The 23,072-nt window shown below is 44.9% G+C and overlaps 1 protein-coding gene across 2 annotated transcripts in view; it reads left to right on the top strand.

Moving 5' to 3' along the window:
• SLC39A9 (solute carrier family 39 member 9) overlaps window positions 1–21,770 on the top strand; it is a 65,801-nt gene extending 44,031 nt beyond the window's left edge. For both annotated transcript variants that reach the window (XM_063948012.1, XM_063948013.1), the window contains exons 7-8: window positions 3,529–3,663; window positions 19,237–21,770. In XM_063948012.1, coding sequence (XP_063804082.1) covers window positions 3,529–3,663; window positions 19,237–19,467 — 366 coding nt within the window. In that variant the 3' untranslated portion in view covers window positions 19,468–21,770. The remainder of the gene's footprint in view (window positions 1–3,528; window positions 3,664–19,236) is intronic.
• The last annotated feature ends 1,302 nt before the right edge of the window (window positions 21,771–23,072 follow it).

Genomic DNA, 23,072 nt, shown 5'->3' on the forward strand with positions numbered 1-23,072 from the left:
TGTGAGGGCTTTGAAGGTGTATGTGAAGAGGACAGCTTGTGACAGGAAGTCGGACTCGCTGTTTGTTCATTACGATCGCAATAAGATTGGGTATCCTGCTTCAAAGCAGTCCATTGCACGCTGGATCAGGCTCACTATCCAGCATGCTTATTCCACGGCAGGATTGCAGGTTCCTAAATCTGTACAGGCCCACTCTACTAGGTCGGTGGGTTCTTCCTGGGCGGCTGCCCGCGGTGTCTCGGCCTTACAGCTCTGCCGAGCAGCTACTTGGTCAGGTTCGAACACGTTTGCAAAGTTTTATAAGTTCGATACTTTGGCCTCTGAGGACCTTCAGTTTGGTCGATCAGTTCTGCAAGAACCTCAGCACTCTCCCACCTGGTTTGGGAGCTTTGTTACTTCCCCATGGTACTAAATAGATCCCCAGTATCCTCTAGGACGTAAAATAAAATAGGATTCTAATTACCTACCGGTAAATCCTTTTCTCGTAGTCCATAGAGGATACTGGGTGCCCGCCCGGTGCTTCGTTCTTCCTGCACTGTTACTTGGTTAAGTAATGTTGTTTGGTTCAGCTGTTCCTGTTCCAAGTTTGGTTAGCATGGCTTTCCTCTTGTTTGTGTTTGCTGGTTCGGAATCTCACCACTATCCTTTTATATCCTTTGCTCAAAGTATGTCCGTCTCCTCGGGCACAGTTTCCTAGACTGTGTCTGGTTGGAGGGACATAGAGGGAGGAGCCAGCCCACACTATCAAATTCTCCTAGTGGACCCGTCTATACCCCGTGGTACTAAATGGATCCCCAGTGTCCTCTACGGACTACAAGAAAAGGTTTTACCGGTAGGTAATTTAAAATCCTATTTTTCCAGACATTCCCTATAAACACTCAGTTGCCACCCACAAACGGCCGCCTCCTGTCAATCACCTTGCGAACGCTCAATGTGATCGGATTTTCCGCACCATTCTGTCGCTGAGCGGCGATGCCCGTTGTTGTTCGACGCGCGTGCACATTGCAGTGCATGCGCAGTTAGGACCTTATCGCCTGCTGTGTGAAAACGCACAGCAGCGATTTAGATCTGAATCACACCCCAAGATCAGTGTATTTTCTGGTCTTTCCGTGTGACTGTAGCATTGTGGACACAAAGCACACACAGTGCAGATGGGATTATATTGCTCACAGTGCACACACAAAGGTGCTAATTACGATCGGATCAGCAAGGTGATGAGCGGTTACTGGGAAGTGGCTTGATGTGAATGCAAAAAACGCCATCTTTTGGGCTTATAATGGCAATGTGGCCGTGTTCTCAGATGCACAGCCACTTCCACAGAGTTTCAGATGGAGAAACTGTAACTGCTGTAGGGCTTGTGCAAGTGTCGATGGTGTGACTGATGGTGGCATGTCAAGAATCACTGGTGGTTTTACAGCGTGCAGAGACACAGAAAGTGGGCATCTCAGAGCTTGCACATGCTGGAACACACAGAGAAGGCTGAAACTAGCATCTGTATATTATCGCTCCCATGACTCTGCCAACAAACTCCAGAGAAAAAGCAGCAGCATCCACCTGACGCAGGTCCTCTATGTTTAGCAGTTGTAGGAGATCACTGGTCTTACATCTGTGAGTCTTAGGGATGTATTCAATAAGAGTCGGAAACTGCCGTCTTGTCGGAAAGACTGCAGTTTCCGACTGAGGTCGGAAGGGGTTCCGACCTAGTCAATTTCTTTTGACAAGTCGGGAAATCCGACTTGTCGGAACATTGAAGGAATACACGCGGATCACGTGTATTGTCGGAAGCAGGGCCAATCCCGACAGGTTTTAGCTTTTAGCCCCGTTGCCGACAATGTCAATTCGACTTTTAAAAAAGTCTCTGACACTGTCGCGACTGGGCCAAACCTGTCAGGTTTGGCCTGGCATTGTATAGAGTGCGGTCGGGTCCTTTCCGTCTGAAAGTACCCGACCGCTATTGAATACGGCCCTTAGATACATTGTGATAATTATTGCAGCAAGGCCTTTGGCTGGAATACCTGGTTAGGGCTGAGAGCAAACAGTTGTCTTACATCTGCCTTATAACATACAGTGTTCAGATACTACTACGAGATGTTTGTTCTTGTGCAGTGCTTCTAAACTCCAGTTCTCACTCGCTCGGGACCGCTGTCTGTGCAAACTGGTGGTCTTATTGGCTGGCTCTGTAACTGACTCACTTGTGCATGATCAAAGAAATTCTTGAAGCATGGTGTTTGGGCTGTGTTAGGACTGGAGTTGGATTACACTATAATGTAATGGTTGTTGTTAGTGATCACTGTTATTTGAATTGGCACTTAGCATAAGTTTTGATTTTTAGCCAGGAAAACATCTTGTTCCTATGGGTTAAGCTAATTCGGTAACACAAACACGTAAACCTTGACAGTGTCCGAGGTTTGCAATCAGTGTATTGTATTTAGAACCTACACTTGCTGCATCTGTTCAAGAAAGCAATGTGCTTGTTGCTTTTAAGTGGTAATTATGGATAGAAATATTATGCACACAGGAATAGGATGGTTTGCAAATAATGGCATTATTGTCGATAAGCTCATTAGATCTAGTACTGTAACCCATTACATTGTTATAGCTGCTAAATAGTTTATACAGCAGCCACTGACTGCATTACTTTGAACGTATTTGGAGGGCAATGCCAGGCTGATTCCTAACCCCCACTTTTCCCCGGCTAGCAGGGTATGGGCCACCACCCACTCTCAACTCTAATGGATTATTCCCTAGACATGACACCCTGGGCAGTGTGGAATGTAATGGGGCTGATTTAGTGTTGCACGCAATTATGTTTAGCAGACAGATCTAGCAGATGCTCCCATGTACACATCTATGAGCAACTACGGGCAATTCAGTCACACATATCTCTGCTTACAACTCAATGATATAAGTGGGCAGCAAAGGGGTATTCGCATATAGGCTAAGGGCCCTGAAGGCATGGTTGGCATTATTGTGGGTTATACTGAATTGAGTGTACACAGAGATATGTCTGATTTTGGATGGATCTCTTGCACTGGGTACATACTTGTCTACTCTCCCAGAACAGCTGGGACACTCCCAAAAATCAGACTGCACTCCTGGGAAAGTGGACAAGTCTCCCGGAGCTGCCCACTTGCCGCCATCCAGCCGCTCACTTACCCAGTAATGTGGGTGGACCAGGTGACTGATGACGCGTTTCGTGCTGAATTGCCTCATCGAAGCCATGTCCCCTGCTGTGCAATGCCAGTAATTTCATCATTGTATAGCAGGTGGCGTGGCTATGATGATGCAGTCACTCAGCCACACCCCCCACCTACAGCCTGATGTGTCGCGTCACTCCCTATCCCCTATACTATGCTACACCCTTCCACCACTTCCGTCGTTGTGCCGACCGGGCTGCCTCCCTTTAAAAACAGGACATTTAATTTAACAGTAAGTGTAACCTAATAATCCATGTTATATTTCATTACTATTATGTACTGGGAAAGAAAAGCAAATATATGTATATTAATTGTTATCATTTTTTTACAGGCTCCTGCAGCATTCGGTCTGGTGTCTTTCCTAATGCATGCCGGGCTTGAGCGTAACCGCATCCGGAAGCATTTACTTGTATTTGCTCTGGCTGCTCCTGTCATGTCAATGCTGACATATGTGGGACTAAGCAAGGTTAGACAACTCTGTGTGTGTCTGTGCACTGTATGTGTTTGTATATATGTGTGTGTGTGTGTGTGTGTGTGTGTGTGTGTGTATTATATATACATAAACTATTATTTCTCTTACGTCCTAGAGGATACTGGAGTTCCATTTAGTACCATGGGGTATAGACATGTCCACTAGGAGCCATGGGCACTTTAAGAATTTGATAGTGTGGACTTGCTCCTCCCTCTATTCCCTCCCTCTATGCCCGATGGCCCAACCTCTTGAAGGGTTAATGGTCCCGTTTCCCGCTGACAGGACACTAGCTCCCGAGGGAACTATTCGCAAGCCCCACCACGGCGAGCGTACATTCCCACAGCACGCCGCCACCCCTAACAGAGCATGAAGAAAGAGTGGTGAGTACTAAGCTGGCGTCCCGGTTAGCGGGTCGCCGGCCATTATGGTGGCATATGGGTACGGAGACGCACGGCTTCTCACCGGGGCGGATTGCGTCTCCAGACTCAGTACACAACTGCGTCTCAGTACACTGTCACCTGTACCCACACTGGCAAACAAAGCCTTAAAACGGTTCTGTCTCCATTTTAAGCACAAATTACCTCATCCAGTATAAAAAAAGCGGGAAGACCGAGCGCCATTGAAGGGGAGGGGCTTCACTATGAGAGGATCCAGCAGCTCACCAGCACCATTTTCCCTCTGCAGTGGACACAGACGCTGACTGACAGGGATGCGCAGCTCCTCCGGTGTGACTCCAGATTACCTCAGTGGTACCAGCGGGTCATAGCAGGGGGAGAGCGATTATTAGTGTACTAAGTCCCCAATCTTGGTACTTAGTCTGCGACCCAGCTAAGCTTGGCATTAGCAATAAGGGCGCTGTGTGGTAGCTCCAAATAACTCTGCGTTTTCCTGGAAGGGATTTTTGTGGGTTAATTGTGTTTTTCTCTATCGTCCTAAGTGGATGCTGGGGTTCCTGAAAGGACCATGGGGAATAGCGGCTCCGCAGGAGACAGGGCACAAAAAAGTAAAGCTTTTACCAGATCAGGTGGTGTGCACTGGCTCCTCCCCCTATGACCCTCCTCCAGACTCCAGTTAGATTTTGTGCCCGAACGAGAAGGGTGCAATCTAGGTGGCTCTCCTAAAGAGCTGCTTAGAGAAAGTTTAGCTTAGGTTTTTTACTTTACAGTGAGTCCTGCTGGCAACAGGATCACTGCAACGAGGGACTTAGGGGAGAAGTAGTGAACTCACCTGCGTGCAGAGTGGATTTGCTGCTTGGCTACTGGACACTAGCTCCAGAGGGACGATCACAGGTACAGCCTGGATGGTCACCGGAGCCGCGCCGCCGGCCCCCTTGCAGACGCTGAAGAGAGAAGAGGTCCAAAATCGGCGGCTGAAGACTCCTGAGTCTTCATAAAGGTAGCGCACAGCACTGCAGCTGTGCGCCATTTTCCTCTCAGCACACTTCACACAACAGTCACTGAGGGTGCAGAGCGCTGGGGGGGGCGCTCTGAGAGGCAAATAAAAACCTTATTAGAGGCAAAAAATACCTCACATATAGCCCACAGAGGCTATATGGAGATATTTAACCCCTGCCTAACTTCAAAAATAGCGGGAGACGAGCCCGCCGTAAAAGGGGCGGGGCCTATCTCCTCAGCACACAGCGCCATTTTCTCTCACAGAAAAGCTGGAGAGAAGGCTCCCAGGCTCTCCCCTGCACTGCACTACAGATACAGGGTTAAAACAGAGAGGGGGGGCACTGATTTTGGCGATATTGTATATATATAAAAGATGCTATAAGGGAGAAACACTTATATAAGGTTGTCCCTATATAATTATAGCGTTTTTGGTGTGTGCTGGCAGACTCTCCCTCTGTCTCCCCAAAGGGCTAGTGGGTCCTGTCCTCTGTCAGAGCATTCCCGGTGTGTGTGCTGTGTGTCGGTACGTGTGTGTCGACATGTATGAGGACGATGTTGGTGAGGAGGCGGAGAAATTGCCTGTAATGGTGATGTCACTCTCTAGGGAGTCGACACCGGAATGGATGGCTTATTTAGAGAATTACGTGAGAATGTCAACACGCTGCAAGGTCGGTTGACGACATGAGACGGCCGACAATCTATTAGGACCGGTCCAGGCGTCTCAGAAACACCGTCAGGGGTTTTAAAAACGCCCATTTACCTCAGTCGGTCGACACAGACACAGACACGGACACTGAATACAGTGTCGACGGTGAATAAACAAACGTATTTCTCATTAGGGCCACACGTTAAGGGCAATGAAGGAGGTGTTACGTGTTTCTGATACTACAAGTACCACAAGAAAGGGTATTATGTGGGAGTGAAAAAACTACCTGTAGTTTTTCCTGAATCAGATAAAATAAAATGAAGTGTGTGATGATGCGTAGGGTTACCCCGATAGCAAATATTGGCGTTATACCCTTTCCCGCCAGAAATTAGGGTACGTTGGGAAACACCCCTTAGGGTGATAAGGCGCTCACACGCTTATCAAGTGGCGTTACCGTCTCCAGATACGGCCGCCCTCAAGGAGCCAGCTGATAGGAAGCTGGAAAAATATCCTAAAAAGTATATACACACATACGGTGGTTATACTGCGACCAGCGATCGCCATCAGCCTGGAGATGCAGTGCTGGGTTGGCTTGGTCGGTTTCCCTGACTGAAAATATTTTATTCATGTAGAGCATTTAATAGGATGCATTCTATATATATGTATGTGAGATGCACAGAGGAATATTTGCTCTCTGGCATCAAGATAAGTGCGTTGTCCATATCTCCCAGAAGATGTCAGGGACACGACAGTGGTCAGGTGATACAGATCCCATACGGCAGATGGAAGTATTGCTGTATAAAGGGAAGGAGTTATTTGGGGGTCGGTCCATCGGACCTGGGGACCACAGCAACAGCTGGGAAATCCAACCTTTTTTACCCCAAGTTACATCTCAGCTAAAAAAGACACCGTCTTTTCAGCCTCAATCTTTCCTTTCCCATGAGGGCATGCAGGCAAAAGGCCAGTCATATCTGCCCAGACATAGAGGTAAGGGAAGTAGACTGCAGCAGGCAGCCCTTTCCCAGGGAAAGAAGCCCTCCACCGCGTCTGCCAAGTCCTCAGCATGACGCTGGGGCCGTGCAAGCGGACTCAAGGTGGGGGGGTAGTCTCAAGAGTCTCAGGGCGCAGTGGGATCACTCGCAAGTTGACCCCTAGATCGTACGAGTATTATCCCAGGGGTAAAGATTGGAGAGTCGAGACATCTTCTCCTCGCAGGTTCCTGAAGTCTGCTTTACCAACGGCTCCCTCCGACAGGGAGGCAGCATTGGAAACAATTCACAAGCTGTATATCCAGCAGGTGATAATCAAAGTACCCCTCCTACGACAAGGAAAAGGGTATTATTTTTCCACACTATATTGTGGTACTGAAGCCAGACGGCTTGGTGACACATAGTCTAAATCTAATATGTTTTGAACACTTACATAAAAGGTTCAAATCGAGATAAAGTCACTCAGAGCAGTGATAGCGAACCGGAAAAAAGGGGACTATATGGTGTCCCTGGACATCAAGGATTACCTCCATGTCCAAATTTTGTCCTTCTCATCAAGGGTACCTCTGGTTCGTGGTACAGAACTGTCAATATCAGTTTCAGACGATGCCGTTTGAATTATCCACGGCACCCCGGGCCTTTTTACCAAGGTAATGGCCGAAAAGATGTTTCTTCAAAGAAAAAAGGCATCTAAATTATCCCTTACTTGCACGACCTAAAAAGGGCAAGTTCCAGAGAACAGTTGGAGGTCGGAAGAGCACTATCTAAAGTAGTTCTTCGACGGCACGACTGGATTCTAAATATTCCAAGAATCGCAGCTGTTTTCCGACGATACGTCTGCTGTTCCTAGGGATGATTCTGGACACGGTTCAGAAAAAGGTTTTTCTTCCCGAGAAAAAAGCCAAGGAGTTATCCGACCTGTCAGGAACCTCCTAAAACCAGGAAAGGTGTCTGTACATCAATGCACAAGAGTCCTGGGAAAAATGGTGGCTTTTTACGAAGCAATTCCATTCGGCAGATTCCATGCAACAATTTTCCAAAGGGATCTGTTGGACAAATGGTCAGGGTCGCATCCTCAGATGCACCTGCGAATAACCCTGTCGCCAAGGACAAGGGTATATCTTCTGTGGTGGTTGCAAAAGGCTCATCTATTGGAGGGCCGCAGATTCGGCATACAGGATTTGATCCTGGTGACCACGGACGCCAGCCTGAGAGGTTGGGGAGCAGTCACACAAGGAAGAAACTTCCAGGGGGTATGGACGAACCTGGAAAAGTCTCTTCACATAAACATTCTGGTACTAAGAGCAATCTAAAATGCTCTAAGCCAGGCGGAACCACTCCTGCAAGGAAAACCGGTGTTGATTCAGTCGGACAACATCACGGCGGTCGCCCATGTAAACAGACAGGGCGGCACAAGAAGCAGGAGTGCAATGGCAGAAGCTGCCAAGATTCTTCGCTGGGCGGAGAATCACGTAATAGCACTGTCAGCAGTGTTCTTCCCGGGCGTGGACAACTGGGAAGCAGACTTCCTCAGCAGACACGATATTCACCCGGGAGAGGGGGGTCTTCATCCAGAAGTCTTCCACATGCTAATAAACTGTTGGGAAAGACCAATGGTAGACATGATGGCGTCTCGCCTCAACAAGAAACTGGACAAGTATTGCGCCAGGTCAAGAGATCCACAGGCAATAGCTGTGGACGCACTGGTAACACCTTGGGTGTACAAATCAGTATATGTGTTTCCTCCTCTGCCTCTCATACCAAAGGTATTGAAGATTATACGGTGAAGAGGAGTAAGAACAATACTAGTGGCTCCGGATTGGCCAAGAAGGACTTGGTACCCGGAACTTCAAGAGTTGGTCACGGACGACCCGTGCCCTCTACTTCTGAGAAGGGACCTGCTACAACAGGGTCCCTGTCTCTTTCAAGACTTACCGCGGCTGCGTTTGACGGCATGGCGGTTGAACGCCAGATCCTAAAAGGGAAAGGCATTCCAGAAGAAGTCATTCCTACCTTGATTAAGGCAAGGAAGGAAGTCACCGCGAAACATTATCACCGCATTTGGCGAAAATATGTCGCGTGGTGCGAGGATCGGAGTGTTCCGACGGAGGAATTTCAACTGGGTCGTTTCCTACATTTCCTACAATCAGGATTGTCTATGGGTCTCAAATTGAGATCTATTAAGGTTCAAATTTCGGCCCTGTCAATATTCTTCCAAAAAGAATTGGCCTCAGTTCCTGAGGTACAGACTTTTGTTAAAGGAGTACTGCATATACAGCCTCCTGTGGTGCCTCCGGTGGCACCGTGGGATCTAAATGTAGTTTTAGATTTCCTCAAATCCCATTGGTTTGAACCATTGAAAAAGGTGGATTTTAAATATCTCACATGGAAAGTGACTATGTTACTGGCCCTGGCTTCCGCCAGGAAAGTATCTGAATTGGCGGCTTTATCTTATAAAAGCCCTTATCTAATCTTCCATTCGGATAGGGCAGAACTGAGGACTCGTCCGCATTTTCTCCCTAAGGTGGTATCAGCGTTTCACCTGAACCAACCTATTGTGGTGCCTGCGGCCACTGGCGACTTGGAGGACTCCAAGTTGTTGGACGTTGTCAGAGCCTTAAAAATATACATTTCAAGGACGGCTGAAGTCAGAAAATCTGACTCGCTGTTGATACTATATGCACACAACAAGTTGGGTGCCCCTGCTTCTAAGCAGACGATTGCTCGTTGGATTTGTAACACAATTCAACTTGCTCATTCTGTGGCAGGCCTGCCACAGCCTAAATCTGTTAAGGCCCATTCCACAAGGAAGGTGGGCTCATCTTGGGCGGCTGCCCGAGGGGTCTCGGCATTACAATTCTGCCGAGCAGCTACGTGGTCGGGGGAAAACACGTTTGTAAAATTCTACAAATTTGATACCCTGGCAAAAGAGGACTTGGAATTCTCTCATTCGGTGCTGCAGAGTCATCCGCACTCTCCCGCCCGTTTGGGAGCTTTGGTATAATCCCCATGGTCCTTTCAGGAACCCCAGCATCCACTTAGGACGATAGAGAAAATAAGAATTTACTTACCGATAATTCTATTTCTCGGAGTCCGTAGTGGATGCTGGGCGCCCATCCCAAGTGCGGATTATCTGCAATACTGTACATAGTTATTGTTAACAAATTCGGGTTATATTGTTAAGGAGCCATCTTTAAGAGGCTCTTTCTGTTATCATACTGTTAACTGGGTTTAGATCACAAGTTGTACGGTGTGATTGGTGTGGCTGGTATGAGTCTTACCCGGGATTCAAATTGCCTCCCTTATTGTGTACGCTCGTCCGGGCACAGTACCTAACTGGAGTCTGGAGGAGGGTCATAGGGGGAGGAGCCAGTGCACACCACCTGATCTGGTAAAAGCTTTACTTTTTTGTGCCCTGTCTCCTGCGGAGCCGCTATTCCCCATGGTCCTTTCAGGAACCCCAGCATCCACTACGGACTCCGAGAAATAGAATTATCGGTAAGTAAATTCTTATTTTAACCTTTCCTGTGTGTGTGTTGTCACATTTACAATATGTCAGGCAAAGAGTGTGTTTCATGTACGGCAGAGTGTTCCTCTTCCCCAGGGTGCTCACTACTATGTACTCAGTGTAGTGCACCTTCTCAGGCTAGCGGGGCTAACCCAGCGTGGCTGAATTCCCTCAAAAGAATTATTTCCAATATTTCTAATAAATCGGTCCGCAATGAGAAAGAGACGCAATACTTAAGACAGTCTGTGGATGAGATTATGAACAGAGACTCTGTCCCCAAACAAGCATCTCAGTCCTTTGCCATTTGTCCATAAAAGCGAACTCTGGCCCATATCCTGCAGTCTGACTCTGACGCTGAGGGGTCAGACATGGAGGAGGGGGAGGTGGATTCAGAAGGGGGGTGGGGACTCAGCTCTGTCACATGGAATAGAGGCTCTTAAAGAAGCTATCAAAGATGTGCTACTAATTCCTGATAAAGTGGCAGAGGAGTGTTAGGAATCTTATTTTAATGTAAAAAAGAAATCCTCAGTCACTTTTCCTGTGTCAAAGGAATTGAATAACCTATTTGAAGAACCGTGGGTTAATCCTGATAAGAAATTTCAAATCCCTGAAAGGTTACTCTCATCTTTTCCTTTTCCTCCTGAGGATAGGAAAAAATAGGAAAATCCACCGATAGTGGATGCATCAGTATCCAGGCTGTCACAGAAAATTGTGTTGCCTGTCCCTGGTGTAGCCTCCCTGAAAGACACGGCTGATCGCAAGATTGAGACTACACTCAAATCCTTGTACATGGCTGCTGGGGTGGCCCAGAGACCTACTATAGCATATGCATGGATTACTGAAGCCATTGCTAGATGGTCAGGTAACCTAATTGAGGGTTTGGATTCCCTTATCTAGGGGGGAGATTGTTTTAATCCTGCAACATATACAGGACTCTGAGAACATTATGGTGGAAGCCATAAAAGACTTAGGTTTGCGTAATGCACACACCAAAGCTATGGCAGTGTCAGCACACAGGGGCTTATGGTTACGCCAGTGTACTGCGGACACGGACTCCAGGAAAGGCGTGGAAGGCCTACCCTTCACAGGAGAGGCCTGCCGAGCGGCATTGGCAACTCAGTCTCCATAGCGGCTCCTTCATACCTCCAGCAGCGTCTCCGTGTAGGACTCCGCCTGGTGCAAGCTTTGCACTCTCCCTCCCAGTGACAGCTACGTGGTAGGCAACGCAGAATAATCTAACCGAGGATGCTCAGTTAGAAACCAGCCCACGGAGAGGTAATTTTGACTTTATCTGACATCGGAGCATTTCTACATAAAGGAGCTCCATTAATACATTCATGGGACTGCAGTTATCAGTTTAAAACTTATGAATTACTCCACATTCTAACAATTCATTCATATCCAGGATATGATACTGTTTCTACTCGTTGGATACAAATGTTGCATATTGTTACCGCTAACACCACAAGTGCTTGTTTTATCTGATATCCAGTACAGGGTATTTTACTATTTTTCTTATAAGGTTTAAGTCCAGACTATATGTTTTATTGTATGAAATTTCTTTTATTGTCATATTACATTTTTCTTTATAATTTTATCTCGGCATACGTGAGCTTTTGTTCATGTTTCCAATTTCATTGCGCAGCTGAGTTCTTTTTTCACAGGAGAGACCTTGTTTGGAGACTAACTAGACAAATGGATCTCCAAAGCTGCCGCGGGTAAGTCTACATATCTTCCTTCTGCAGCTCCTCCAACTAGGAAGACCTACTCAGGACCTACTCTACAGTCCTTTCGAACTGCCATGTTTAAGGGCAAAGCTAGAGGATCCTCTACAGCCACCAGAGGCGCTAGAGGTAAACCACGTAAACCAGCAACTGCCGGTTCTCAGGAACAGAGCTCCAGCTCTGCTTCTGCAAAGGATTCAGCATGACGGTGGACCGTGATGCCTAGAAGACTGGCAGGTGGGAGCCCGACTAAAAAATTTCAGTCACATCTGGACAATATCATGCCAGGATCCCTGGGTCACAGATCTTATTTCCCAGGGGGACTGGAGTTTCAGTAACTCCCACCTCACAGATTATTCAAATCAGGCTTACCAGTTTCACAAGAGGCAAGTATAACCTTACAGGATGCCATTCAAAAACTGATACAAACGCAGGTCATTGTTCCAGTTCCACCTCCTCTCCAAAACAAGGGGTATTATTCCAACTCGTTTGTAGTACTGAAACGGAACGGTTCGGTAAGGCAGATTCTGAATCTAAAATCATTGAACCCGTAGTTACGAGTGTTCAAATTCAACATGGAGTCTCTGAGAGCGGTGATCTCAGGTCTGGAGGAGGGGGAATTCCTAGTGTCTCTGGATATCAAGAATGCGTACCTTCACATTCCGATCTGGCTGCCACACCAGGCTTATCTACGGTTTGCACTACAGGACTGTCACTACGAGTTCCAGGCCCTGCCATTTGGTCTCTCCACGGCACGAGGGTGTTCACCAGAGGTGATGGCAGAGATGATGTTTCTCCTTCGCAAGCAGGGAGTGAACATAATTCCGTACCTGGACGATCTTCTGATAAAGGCTCTGTCCAGGGAGAGGTTGTTGAACAGCATTGGCCTCAACCCAACTAATCCCGAATCACGGCTGGATTCTGAATCTTCTTAAATCTCACGTAGAGCCAACTCGGGGGCTCCCATTTCTGGGAATGTTTCTGGACACACAGTCGCAGAAAGTTTTTTTTTTTCTTCCATTGGAAAAGGCATTGGTAATCCAGTCGATGGTTCGGGATGTCCTGAAACCAACCCGGATATCGGTGCACCTATGCATTCGCCTTCTGGGAAAAACTGTGGCCTCTTACGAGGCTCTTCAGTATGGACGGTTTCATGCATGACCCTTCCAGCTCATTCTGTTGGACAAATGGCCTGGGTCACATCTTCACATGCACCAGAGGATCCATCTGTCGCCAAAGGATCTCCCTTCTGTGGTGGCTACAGACCTCTCACCTGATCGAGAGCCGACGGTTTGGGTTTTAAAATTGGATTCTGCTAACCACGGACGCAAGCCTCAGAGGTTGCAGAGCAGTCACCTAGGGGGGGCAGTTTGAAGAAACATGGTCAAGTCATTTCTGGAACACGGGGCTATATACAAGGCCCTTCTGCATGCCTCATATCTTCTTCATAATTGGGCCATTCAGGTACAGTCAGACAATGTGACGGCAGTAACGTACAGAAACCGACAGGGCGAAACGAAAAGCAGAGCAGCAATGTCAGAGGTGTCAAGATTTCTCCTTTGGGCAGAAAAACACGCTGCAGCATTGTCAGCGGTTTTCATCTTGGGAGTAGACAACTGGGAAGCAGACTTCCTCAGCAGACATGACCTGCACCCGGGGGAGTGGGGCCTTCTCCCGGAGATATTCAAGTGCTTGACAAGTCGATGGGGATATTCATAGATCGACATGATGGCCTCTCGTCTCATCAAGAAACTCAAGCGGTATTATTCCAGGTCGAGAGACCCACAGGCAGTGGCAGTGGACGCTCTGACGACTCCATGGGTATATCAAATGGTGTACGTATTTCCTTCTTCCTCTGATCCCAAGAATTCTGAAAATAATAAAAAGGGAAAAGGTTCAAGCAATTCTCATTGCTCCGGACTAGCCAAGAAAGGCCTAGTACGCGGACCTCCTGAAGATGCTCCTCGAAATCCGTGGTCTCTACCTCTTCGCGAAGATCGTCTGCAACAGGGCCCGTTCGTCTATCAAGACTTACCACGGCTACGTTTGACGGCATGGAAGTTGAACGGCTGATTCTTGCCGGGAGAGGCATCCCTGACAAGGTCATCCCGACTATGATTTAAGCCAGGAAGGGGGTAAAGTCTAAACATTATCACCGTATTTGGAAGAAATACGTCTCTTGGTGTGAGAGCAGAAAATATTCTGCAGTGGAATTTCATCTGGGACGTCTCCTGCTTTTTCTGCAGTCGGGTGTGGATGTGGTCCTACGTCTGGACTCAATAAAAGTCCAGATTTCGGCCTTGTCCATTTTCTTTCAGAAACCATTGGCTTCTCTTCCTGAGAACCAGACGTTCCTGAAAGGAGTTCTGCACATCCAACCTCCCTTTGTGCCTTCTACGGCACCTTAAGATCTCAATTTGGTGCTGCAGTTCCTCCAATCATACTGGTTTAAACCGTTACAGAATGTAGAGGTTAAGTATCTTACGTGGAAGACTGTCATTATGTTGTCCTTGTCTTCATCAAGACGTGTGTCGGAGTTAGGGGTGTTGTCTCACAAGAGCACCTACTTAATTTTCCATGAGGACAGAGCTGAACTCAGAACTCATCGGCAATTCCTTCCTAAGGTGTTGTCCGCGTTTCATATCAACCAACCAATTGTGGTTTCCAGCTGTTACAGACACTTCTGCTACTCCAAAGTCTTTGGATGTTGTGAGGGCTTTGAAGGTGTATGTAAAGAGGACAGCTCGTCACAGGAAATCTGACTCTCTTTTCGTTCTCTATGATCCCAATAAGATTGGGTGTCCTGCTTCAAAGCAGTCCATTGCACGCTGGTTCAGGCTTACTATCCAGCATGCTTATTCCACGGCAGGCTTGCCGGCTTCGAAATCTGTACAGGCCCACTCGACTAGGTCGGTGGGTTCTTCTTGGGCTCTGCCGACAAGCTCCTTGGTCAGGTTCAAACACGTTTGCAAAGTTTTACAAGTTCGATACTTTTGGCCCCTGAGGACCTTCAGTTTGGTCAATCAGTTCTGCAGGAACCTCCGCACTCTCCCACCCGGTTTGGGAGCTTTGGTACTTTCCCATGGTACTAAATGGATCCCCAGTATCCTCTAGGACAGTGGTTCTCAAACTCGGTCCTCAGGACCCCACACAGTGCATGTTTTGCAGGTAACCCAGCAGGTGCACAGGTGTATTAATTACTCACTGACACATTTTAAAAGGTCCACAGGTGGAGCTAATTATTTAACTTGTGATTCTGTGAGGAGACCTGCAAAACATGTACTGTGTGGGGTCCTGAGGGCCGAGTTTGAGAACCTCTGCTCTAGGATGTAAGAGAAAATAGGATTTTAATTACCTACCGGTAAATCCTTTTCTCGTAGTCCGTAGAGGATACTGGGCGCCCTCCCGGTGCTTCGTTTCTTCCTACAATGTTACTTGGATAAGTATTGTTGTTTGGTTATTATTATTATTATTATTATTATTATTATCCTTTATTTATATGGCGCCACAAGGGTTCCGCAGCGCCCAATTACAGAGTACATAAACAAATAATCAAACAGGAAAACAGCAACTTACAGTTGATGACAGTATAGGACAAGTACAGGGTAAATAAACAGTTACATCAGCAGATGACACTGGAATAAGTATCAGGTGGCAGAAGACTGATGGATTTGGTGCAGTTGAAGATTATTAAAGTAAGAAAGGATAAGCACATGAGGGAAGAGGGCCCTGCTCGTGAGAGCTTACATTCTAAAGGGGAGGGGTAGACAGACAGGGGTGACACAGATGGGGTACATAGAGAGCGTAGAACAGAGGGTTAGGATGAGATTTGGCTGGGTTTGGTGAAGAAGTGGGTCTTGAGGGCCCGTTTGAAGTTTTGTAGAGAGGTGGAGAGTCTGAGGGGGAGAGGTAGGGAATTCCAAAGAAGTGGTGCAGCACGTGAAAAATCTTGGAGGTAGGACTGGGAGGAAGTAATCCGTAGGCAGGAGAGTCGGCGTGCATTAGCAGAGCGAAGAGGACGGGTGGGAGTGTAAAGGGAGATAAGGTCAGAGATGTAGATGGGAAAGGAGTGGGTGAGGGCTTTGTAAGCGAGTGTAAGAAGCTTGAAATGGATTCTGAAAGGGAAGGGGAGCCAGTGAAGGTCTAGTAAGAGAGGAGAGGTGGACGTAGTGCGTTTGGTGAGGAAGATGAGCTGGGCAGCAGCATTGAGGATAGATTGGAGTGGAGAGAGGTATTTGTCAGGAATGCCAGTCAGGAGCAGATTACAGTAGTCCAGTCTGGAGATGACCAGTGAGTGGATAAGAGTCTTAGTAGCATCCTGGGTGAGAAAGGGTCTGATCCTGGAAATATTTTTTAGATGAAAATGGCAGGTTTGTGAGAGGTGCTGAATGTGTGGTTTGAAGGAGAGGGAGGAGTCAAGGATTACTCCAAGACAGCGCACTTGGGGGCTAGAGGAGATAGTAGTGCCATCAATAGATAATGAGATTGTAGGAGGTGAGGTTATGCGGGAGGGAGGGAAGATGATCAGCTCGGTCTTAGACATGTTAAGTTTAAGAAAGCGCTGGGACATCCAGGAAGAGGTAGCAGAGAGACAGTTGGAGATACGAGTGAGGAGAGCAGGGGAAAGGTCTGGAGAGGAAAGATAGATTTGGGTGTCATCAGCATAGAGATGATATTGGAAACCAAAAGAACTAATGAGCTTACCTAGTGAGGACGTATAGAGAGAGAAGAGAAGAGGACCAAGGACAGAACCTTGGGGTACCCCTACAGTTAGTGGAAGTGAGGGGGAGGTGGAGTCATGAGAGGAGACAGAGAAAGAACGGTCAGAAAGGTAGGAGGACAGCCAAGAGAGGGCAGTGTCACGCAGACCAATGGAGTGAAGAATTTGCAGTAGGAGAGGATGGTCCAGTGTCAAAAGCAGCAGAGAGATCAATTAGAATAAGTATAGAGTAGTGTCCCTTAGATTTAGCAGCATGGAGGTCATTGCATACTTTAGTAAGGGCAGTTTCAGTGGAGTGGACGGAAGGCATGGTTCAGCTGTTGCTGTTCCTGTTTCAAGTTTGATTAGCATGGCTTTCCTCTTGTTTGTGTACTGTGTTCGGAATCTCACCACTATCCTTATCTATCCTTCTCTCAAAGTATGTCCGTCTCCTCGGGCACAGTTTCCTAGACTGAGTCTGGTAGGAGGGGCATAGAGGGAGGAGCCAGCCCACACTATCAAATTCTTAAAGTGCCCATGGCTCCTAGTGGACCCGTCTATACCCCATGGTACTAAATGAAACGCCAGTATCCTCTACGGACTACGAGAAAAGTATTTACCGGTAGGTAATTAAAATCCTAATATTTGCCAGGAAATGTACTTTATATGATTTAATTATATTGATGCAAGGTTAAAGCACTTTACAGAGCATAGAGCAACTTTGTCTGGTACCTGCCCACTGTGATACATACACGCACGCACACAGTGATACACATCTGCCCCATGCAGTGGATAAAGCCCAACTCTAACGAGGAAAATGTCAGGATGTTTTTGCAGTTCTTACTTTAAACAGGACTGAATGGTGTCACCATTGTATACTCGGCACTTACCCCTTTGTTTTGCTCCATTGCCTGCCATACTGCATGGGACAAGCCTTGGGAAGCCGCAGAGGTGTGGAAAGGAGAGGGATACTGTCCCTGCTCTGCTAAAGGTCTTTGTGTCTTAGCTTGTGACCCTAGATACTGCCACAGGGAGAGCAGCCTGCACAGTACCCATACTGATGATCTGCGTAATGGGTGCATTTCCTACTATTTCTTTTGGGTGAATGAACAACTATATATTACTGCTTTGTTATGTGCCTATAGCACACACACATTATATATGAAATTCTCCAACTCTTTCTTCAATACCTATATACAGTAAAACTCAATTTCAACCAGGCTTAATGTGGGGTATGACAGGGCTTTCTGCTTTTGTTACTCCAATGACTTTAGAATGGTGCAGAACCACTATCTTCCTTTACATATATCAACTGTGATAACAAATACACTATACAGATCATATATATTTTTTGCATGCACCGGAGAAATACGAGATTCAGTTGGAAAAGGCAATGTCACATGTGTTTTGGTTTTTTACAAAAAGTGATACGCCAGAAGTGCATGAAAATTCTTGACAATTATCCTGGCCCCCGATATAGTGTTATCCAAGCTAGCAGGGCAGTGTAATAGGCTGTTAGCGCCCACAAATAGGTGTCACATGATTAATTTTTAATTATTAATGATAGCCAGCAAGTGGAATTCAGAAATAAAATAAATAAGTATTTACAGTATTTTGGGAAACAGAAATTTGTATGTACAAATAAAATGTGAATTTACTGGGAAAAATAGGTTGCAAGTTTGGAATTTGGAATTGCAAATATATTTTACAATGAGAATGGTTTGCAGGACCCAACTCGCTCCTAACTGAGTTGACTTCTAACTGCGTACTTCAATTCTTTTGTGTACATACTTATCTTAATAATATTTGTTGATTGCGTTTTGCTATTGCAAGTACACCCTTATACCAAATGCACCAGACAGAGCAAACAAAGAGAAAGTACCAATAGTGTAGTATCGTTAAAAATTTTTAGGATTTTCACACTATTTTTCACATTTTCTCTACTTTAATATATGCGTACGTAAAGTTTTCCCAGTGGCGCTTAGTATCAACCTCTTAAACATTTAAATTAATAAATGTAGGAAAGTCCATTAAGAACATTCATTAGTATAGTTTTGCCTAGTGTAGTACCACAAGAATAAGGGATGTTAGCCAACCTTATACAGTGAAACTGAACCTAAAAGAAATAAAAAAAAAAATGGTCCTAGTGCAGTATTTTAGTGCAATCACCAATGTGCTCTGGACAATATAAAGTGGTCTCGTACCAATAGGTATAAAAAGTAACAGCTTCTCTTATACCTAAACGCTTCTCTAGGAATCTGCAAATGGCAACAATCAATCAAAATGTTATTTAAAATCATTTCAGGACAAAAAGATAAAAATAAACATACTGTAATACCATTTGTTTAAAACCTAAGCCAATAACAATACATTGTTATGTGTACATTTATAAAAGCAATGCGCTTATCTGAATAAACCAGAGGAGTTCAGCCAAGCAGTTCATGTCCAGGCCCAACTCGTTTAGTTGTGACACTGTAGTAGCATCACCAAGACTTACTCGGGGGTAGAGATATATATATGTGTGTGTGTGTGTGTGTGTGTGTGTGTGTGTGTGTGTATATATATGAGCAATACGTATTGGTTTTTTTTTCTGGTCTTCTCCCACAGAGCAGCAAGGAGGCGCTCTCAGAGGTCAATGCCACTGGCATCGCAATGCTTTTCTCTGCGGGGACATTCCTTTATGTAGCTACGGTCCATGTACTCCCGGAAGTTGGTGGAATGGGACATAACCACAAAGCAGACTCGGGCGCTGCAAAAGGACTGAGCCGCATAGAGGTGGTGGCCTTAGTTATGGGCTGTTTAATACCTCTGGTATTATCCATAGGACATCAACACTGAAATGTGGAAAGAAGTCAAAATCTGTTTGTTCAGAAGCTGATAACACTGGACAAAAGCAGGAAAAACTTTCATGAGAATACCTATGTCTCCTAAAGATTAGATCTTGTGTTGTCGGAAATGAACTTAACGGAATTGGAATATCCTACTGGGGTGGTTTTAATAGTCTTACAATTCAATGACAGACAGAATTTCAGCCTGTACATATGTTTTCTTTTTTTTTTTTAATCATTGGTTTGCTGTTTTAGGATACAGTGGATTCAGATAATTAGAATGATAACATTTGGGAAAAGGGTAAACCATTTCTTTTTCTCTTCTGGCTATACTTGAGGAGCTCTGTTCCCCCCAACAACCAAGTTAGCATTCCTCTTTGTCTGCTTGAGGTTTCCTGATGGTACTAAGAGCTGTCTGTCTATTACAGGAGCACTGTGAGCTTTATACAGCTGCTAAGTGTAGACTTACCAGCATGCTTAGTGTTGCTATCTATAGCCACTTCCATGCTACGTTCTGCTGTCACCTAGAATATATGTATATAGATGATTATGGCCTAGAGTAACTAATTGGCTGCAGCACATCACTGTCTCTAGATGTACAGATATAAAGGTTATATTCATATGAAATAAGAACTACTGCAGCAGCTTCATTTCACTTTGGCAGTGGACTCGCTGATTAAAAAAAAAAAAAAAAAATCTCAAGATTAGCAACGTACCTTGTCGGTAACTAATAATAAAAGGTTGGTGTTATTTCAGTCGGTATCATGAAAAATAAACCTAAACTAATTATTTTGTTGGATTAACTGTAACCTAGTCTTTAGCACGTCTGATGTAGACTGATTATTACAATTTCTCTATGTGCCAATGTTCTCATGTCTCATCAGTCTCTGGACCTTAGTATAATTACAGTTACTCTGAAGATCAGTTTTATGTGCAGAAAATAAAATTGATGCGTCACGATGTCTCCTAACCGCCATGTCCCCAGATAAGTATCTCCGTTATGGACTTGTAACTGCAGTGTTTGTGGTTGACATTGTCTGCCTCACCAAAATTCAGTATCCCTTTGCTTGTGAGGAACAATATAGTGTTTCCAGGACAGAAATCATTTTGCTTATGTTTAGCTTTTTGGATGGCAGTTACTTTGCATTGCAGTTGTGGTCTCCCCATAATTTTCATATAATGATTGTTATAATGATTTGGTTTTCAAACATTTTCCTTATGTCTAACATATCCTAATGGGCACCCAGTTACTGTGATGTGACCTTTGTCCCAATGACGGGTGTAAGCAGGAAAGGGTATTGTTTTCTAATCCCGGCAAAATTGAATGCCGTCCACATTCCATATAAGTGTAGCTGCTCAATTCTCATTGTTTGAATAGCTCTTTGGATGGTCGCTGGGAGCCCATGAAATGCAGATTAGGCTGTGTGATTGGAGTAATACAGGAATGCAGCTCTTTTCCTGAGAATGTCTATAGAAGTAAATGGATCACACAGTGGAAGCATCTTCTTTGTGCGCTGAAGTATTATGCAGCCTATCAAGTCTCTGAGGCCTGAGATACCAGCGGTTTGATGTCTACGGGGCGTCACTCGCGCACAGTAAATTGATTGGCCGAAGAAGTGGCTGCCTCCACCATGGATAGTTGACAGGTACACTTTTTATAACGCCACTGTGTGCCTTAATCTGGTCATAGTGGTCTCCAGGCACAATCCTTTCTCTGCTCTCTAATAACTAGCCTGTTTTTACTTTTAATCTCCGATCTCGATTGTCAAAACAGCTGTTTCATAATTTTATATCTGTTTATCGGTATAAGATGTGTCCTGTGATATTGTTGTATTTCTGTCTGCCTGCGTCACGTGTTTCTCCTCATCAGAAGCAGGACCCAGACTACAATGCATGAAGTAAAAGGAGATAGTGACATCCTTGAATGATCTGTCTGTGTGCATTGCCATTCTGGGTTCCATTGACTTACTAATGTGCAATATTGACTGTCTGTATCCGCTGCTTGTCACCCGAGCCCTGAGGATGGAAGTGAACTCTTGTTGTGAGCCGCTATCCAGAAGGACAAAGGTGCTTTGAAAGCTGTAAAGCTCCCTTGGATTGGACTCCCATTTATGGCTGGCTATTTCCAGTCAGAAACTCAATATTTTATGTACATGAAATCATTCCAACATTAACTGCCTTATTTCTTCTTCTTTCTATTTTTTTTTTCACTTTAATTGTGGAAAGTAAATTGATTTTTTTTAACTATACATTTTATGTATGTTATTTTAATTGATTAAATGTTAAATCATCTGAATAAACACCATTTATTTATTTTTTTAGCGTAGGATGAATAAAAAACAAAGTCTGGGTGTTAGCTGAATTCTGCATTACACAATGTTTAAATTGTGTGGGGATGCTTTAGTTGAATTTGCTAAAAAGAAAAAAAAAAAACATTTTGTTTCTACTGCAATTAAATAGTTATTTGAAAAAAATAAAAAAATAAAGTTAATATTAGCTTGACTTAGATATAGGGGGAGATTCAATTAATGTGTAGCTGTGCACATTGCAGGTAACTACGGGAGGAAATCTTTGCATGATTCTACTCATACCACCATGAGATTCAAGCAGAAATGAGCATGGTTTTCTTGCTGGATAACCTGCGTCGTCTTAGCGCACTAGGATCTGAAAGAAAGTCACCGCTGATTGACTCTACAGCGTAGTCTGTTGTTCTAAATTTAGCTCCTCAACATAGCGGAGCGGCATTAACCCCTTGTTTAGCCTGTTTCAAGCAGACTTGCTTTACTATGAGAGAGAGTATAGAACTGTATTTACATTTTACAGGTAGCTGATTACAAACCATTCCAGCATCATCTATTTCAGACAGGCTGCCTTCAAGGTCCTGTTAATAGATTTACAGACGAGAGGTCTGACCAGCAGTCTTGCCACAATGATATTGTATTCTGATAATCACTTAAAACGTTAACATATATATTTGAAAATATTACTTTGATTTTAAGGTTAGCCGTCCTTTTGCGGTGGGCAAATTTGACTTTGCTGGGGAAATAATATGTTAAGTTGTCACTTGCTGATGGCTTGGACACAATAGTCTGCTTTTTATTGAATGTTAAAATAATTGTTGTGAAAGGAACATCACTCACATTACAATATTGTAAACTATTCAAGGTAAATTTAATTATTCATATTAATGGATAAACTTTCCAAGGCAATGGAATAGAGTAGCTGGAGTGATTGCTGATATATTTATACAGGAGAGCAGCTTATTCATTGCAGTGCATGTTATACTATAGAGCTTTAGCTAAAGCCACAGAGAATCTGTATCTGCTTTAGCCAATGCTTTCCAGAACAGTAAGTTTTAAACTGGTATCTGAAGTCCCACATAAATCGCAGAACGCAGGATTCGACCTGCTTATATATTATCTTTTCCAGAGCATATTCTCCAATTCACTGACTTTCTCATTTACTTTATAAGTAAAGACCCTAATATATAGTGATGCAATTTGGCGTTCATGCTAACATTAAATGTTGTTCCAGAGCTTTAAATTCAGTTGTCATTTAAGTTCAGAAAAATGCATGAATTGTAAATGTTTTACCAGTAGTACAGTATCTGGAATC

Source organism: Pseudophryne corroboree, chromosome 12 (assembly GCF_028390025.1).
Source record: "Pseudophryne corroboree isolate aPseCor3 chromosome 12, aPseCor3.hap2, whole genome shotgun sequence".
NCBI classification, from domain to species: Eukaryota; Metazoa; Chordata; class Amphibia; order Anura; family Myobatrachidae; genus Pseudophryne; species Pseudophryne corroboree.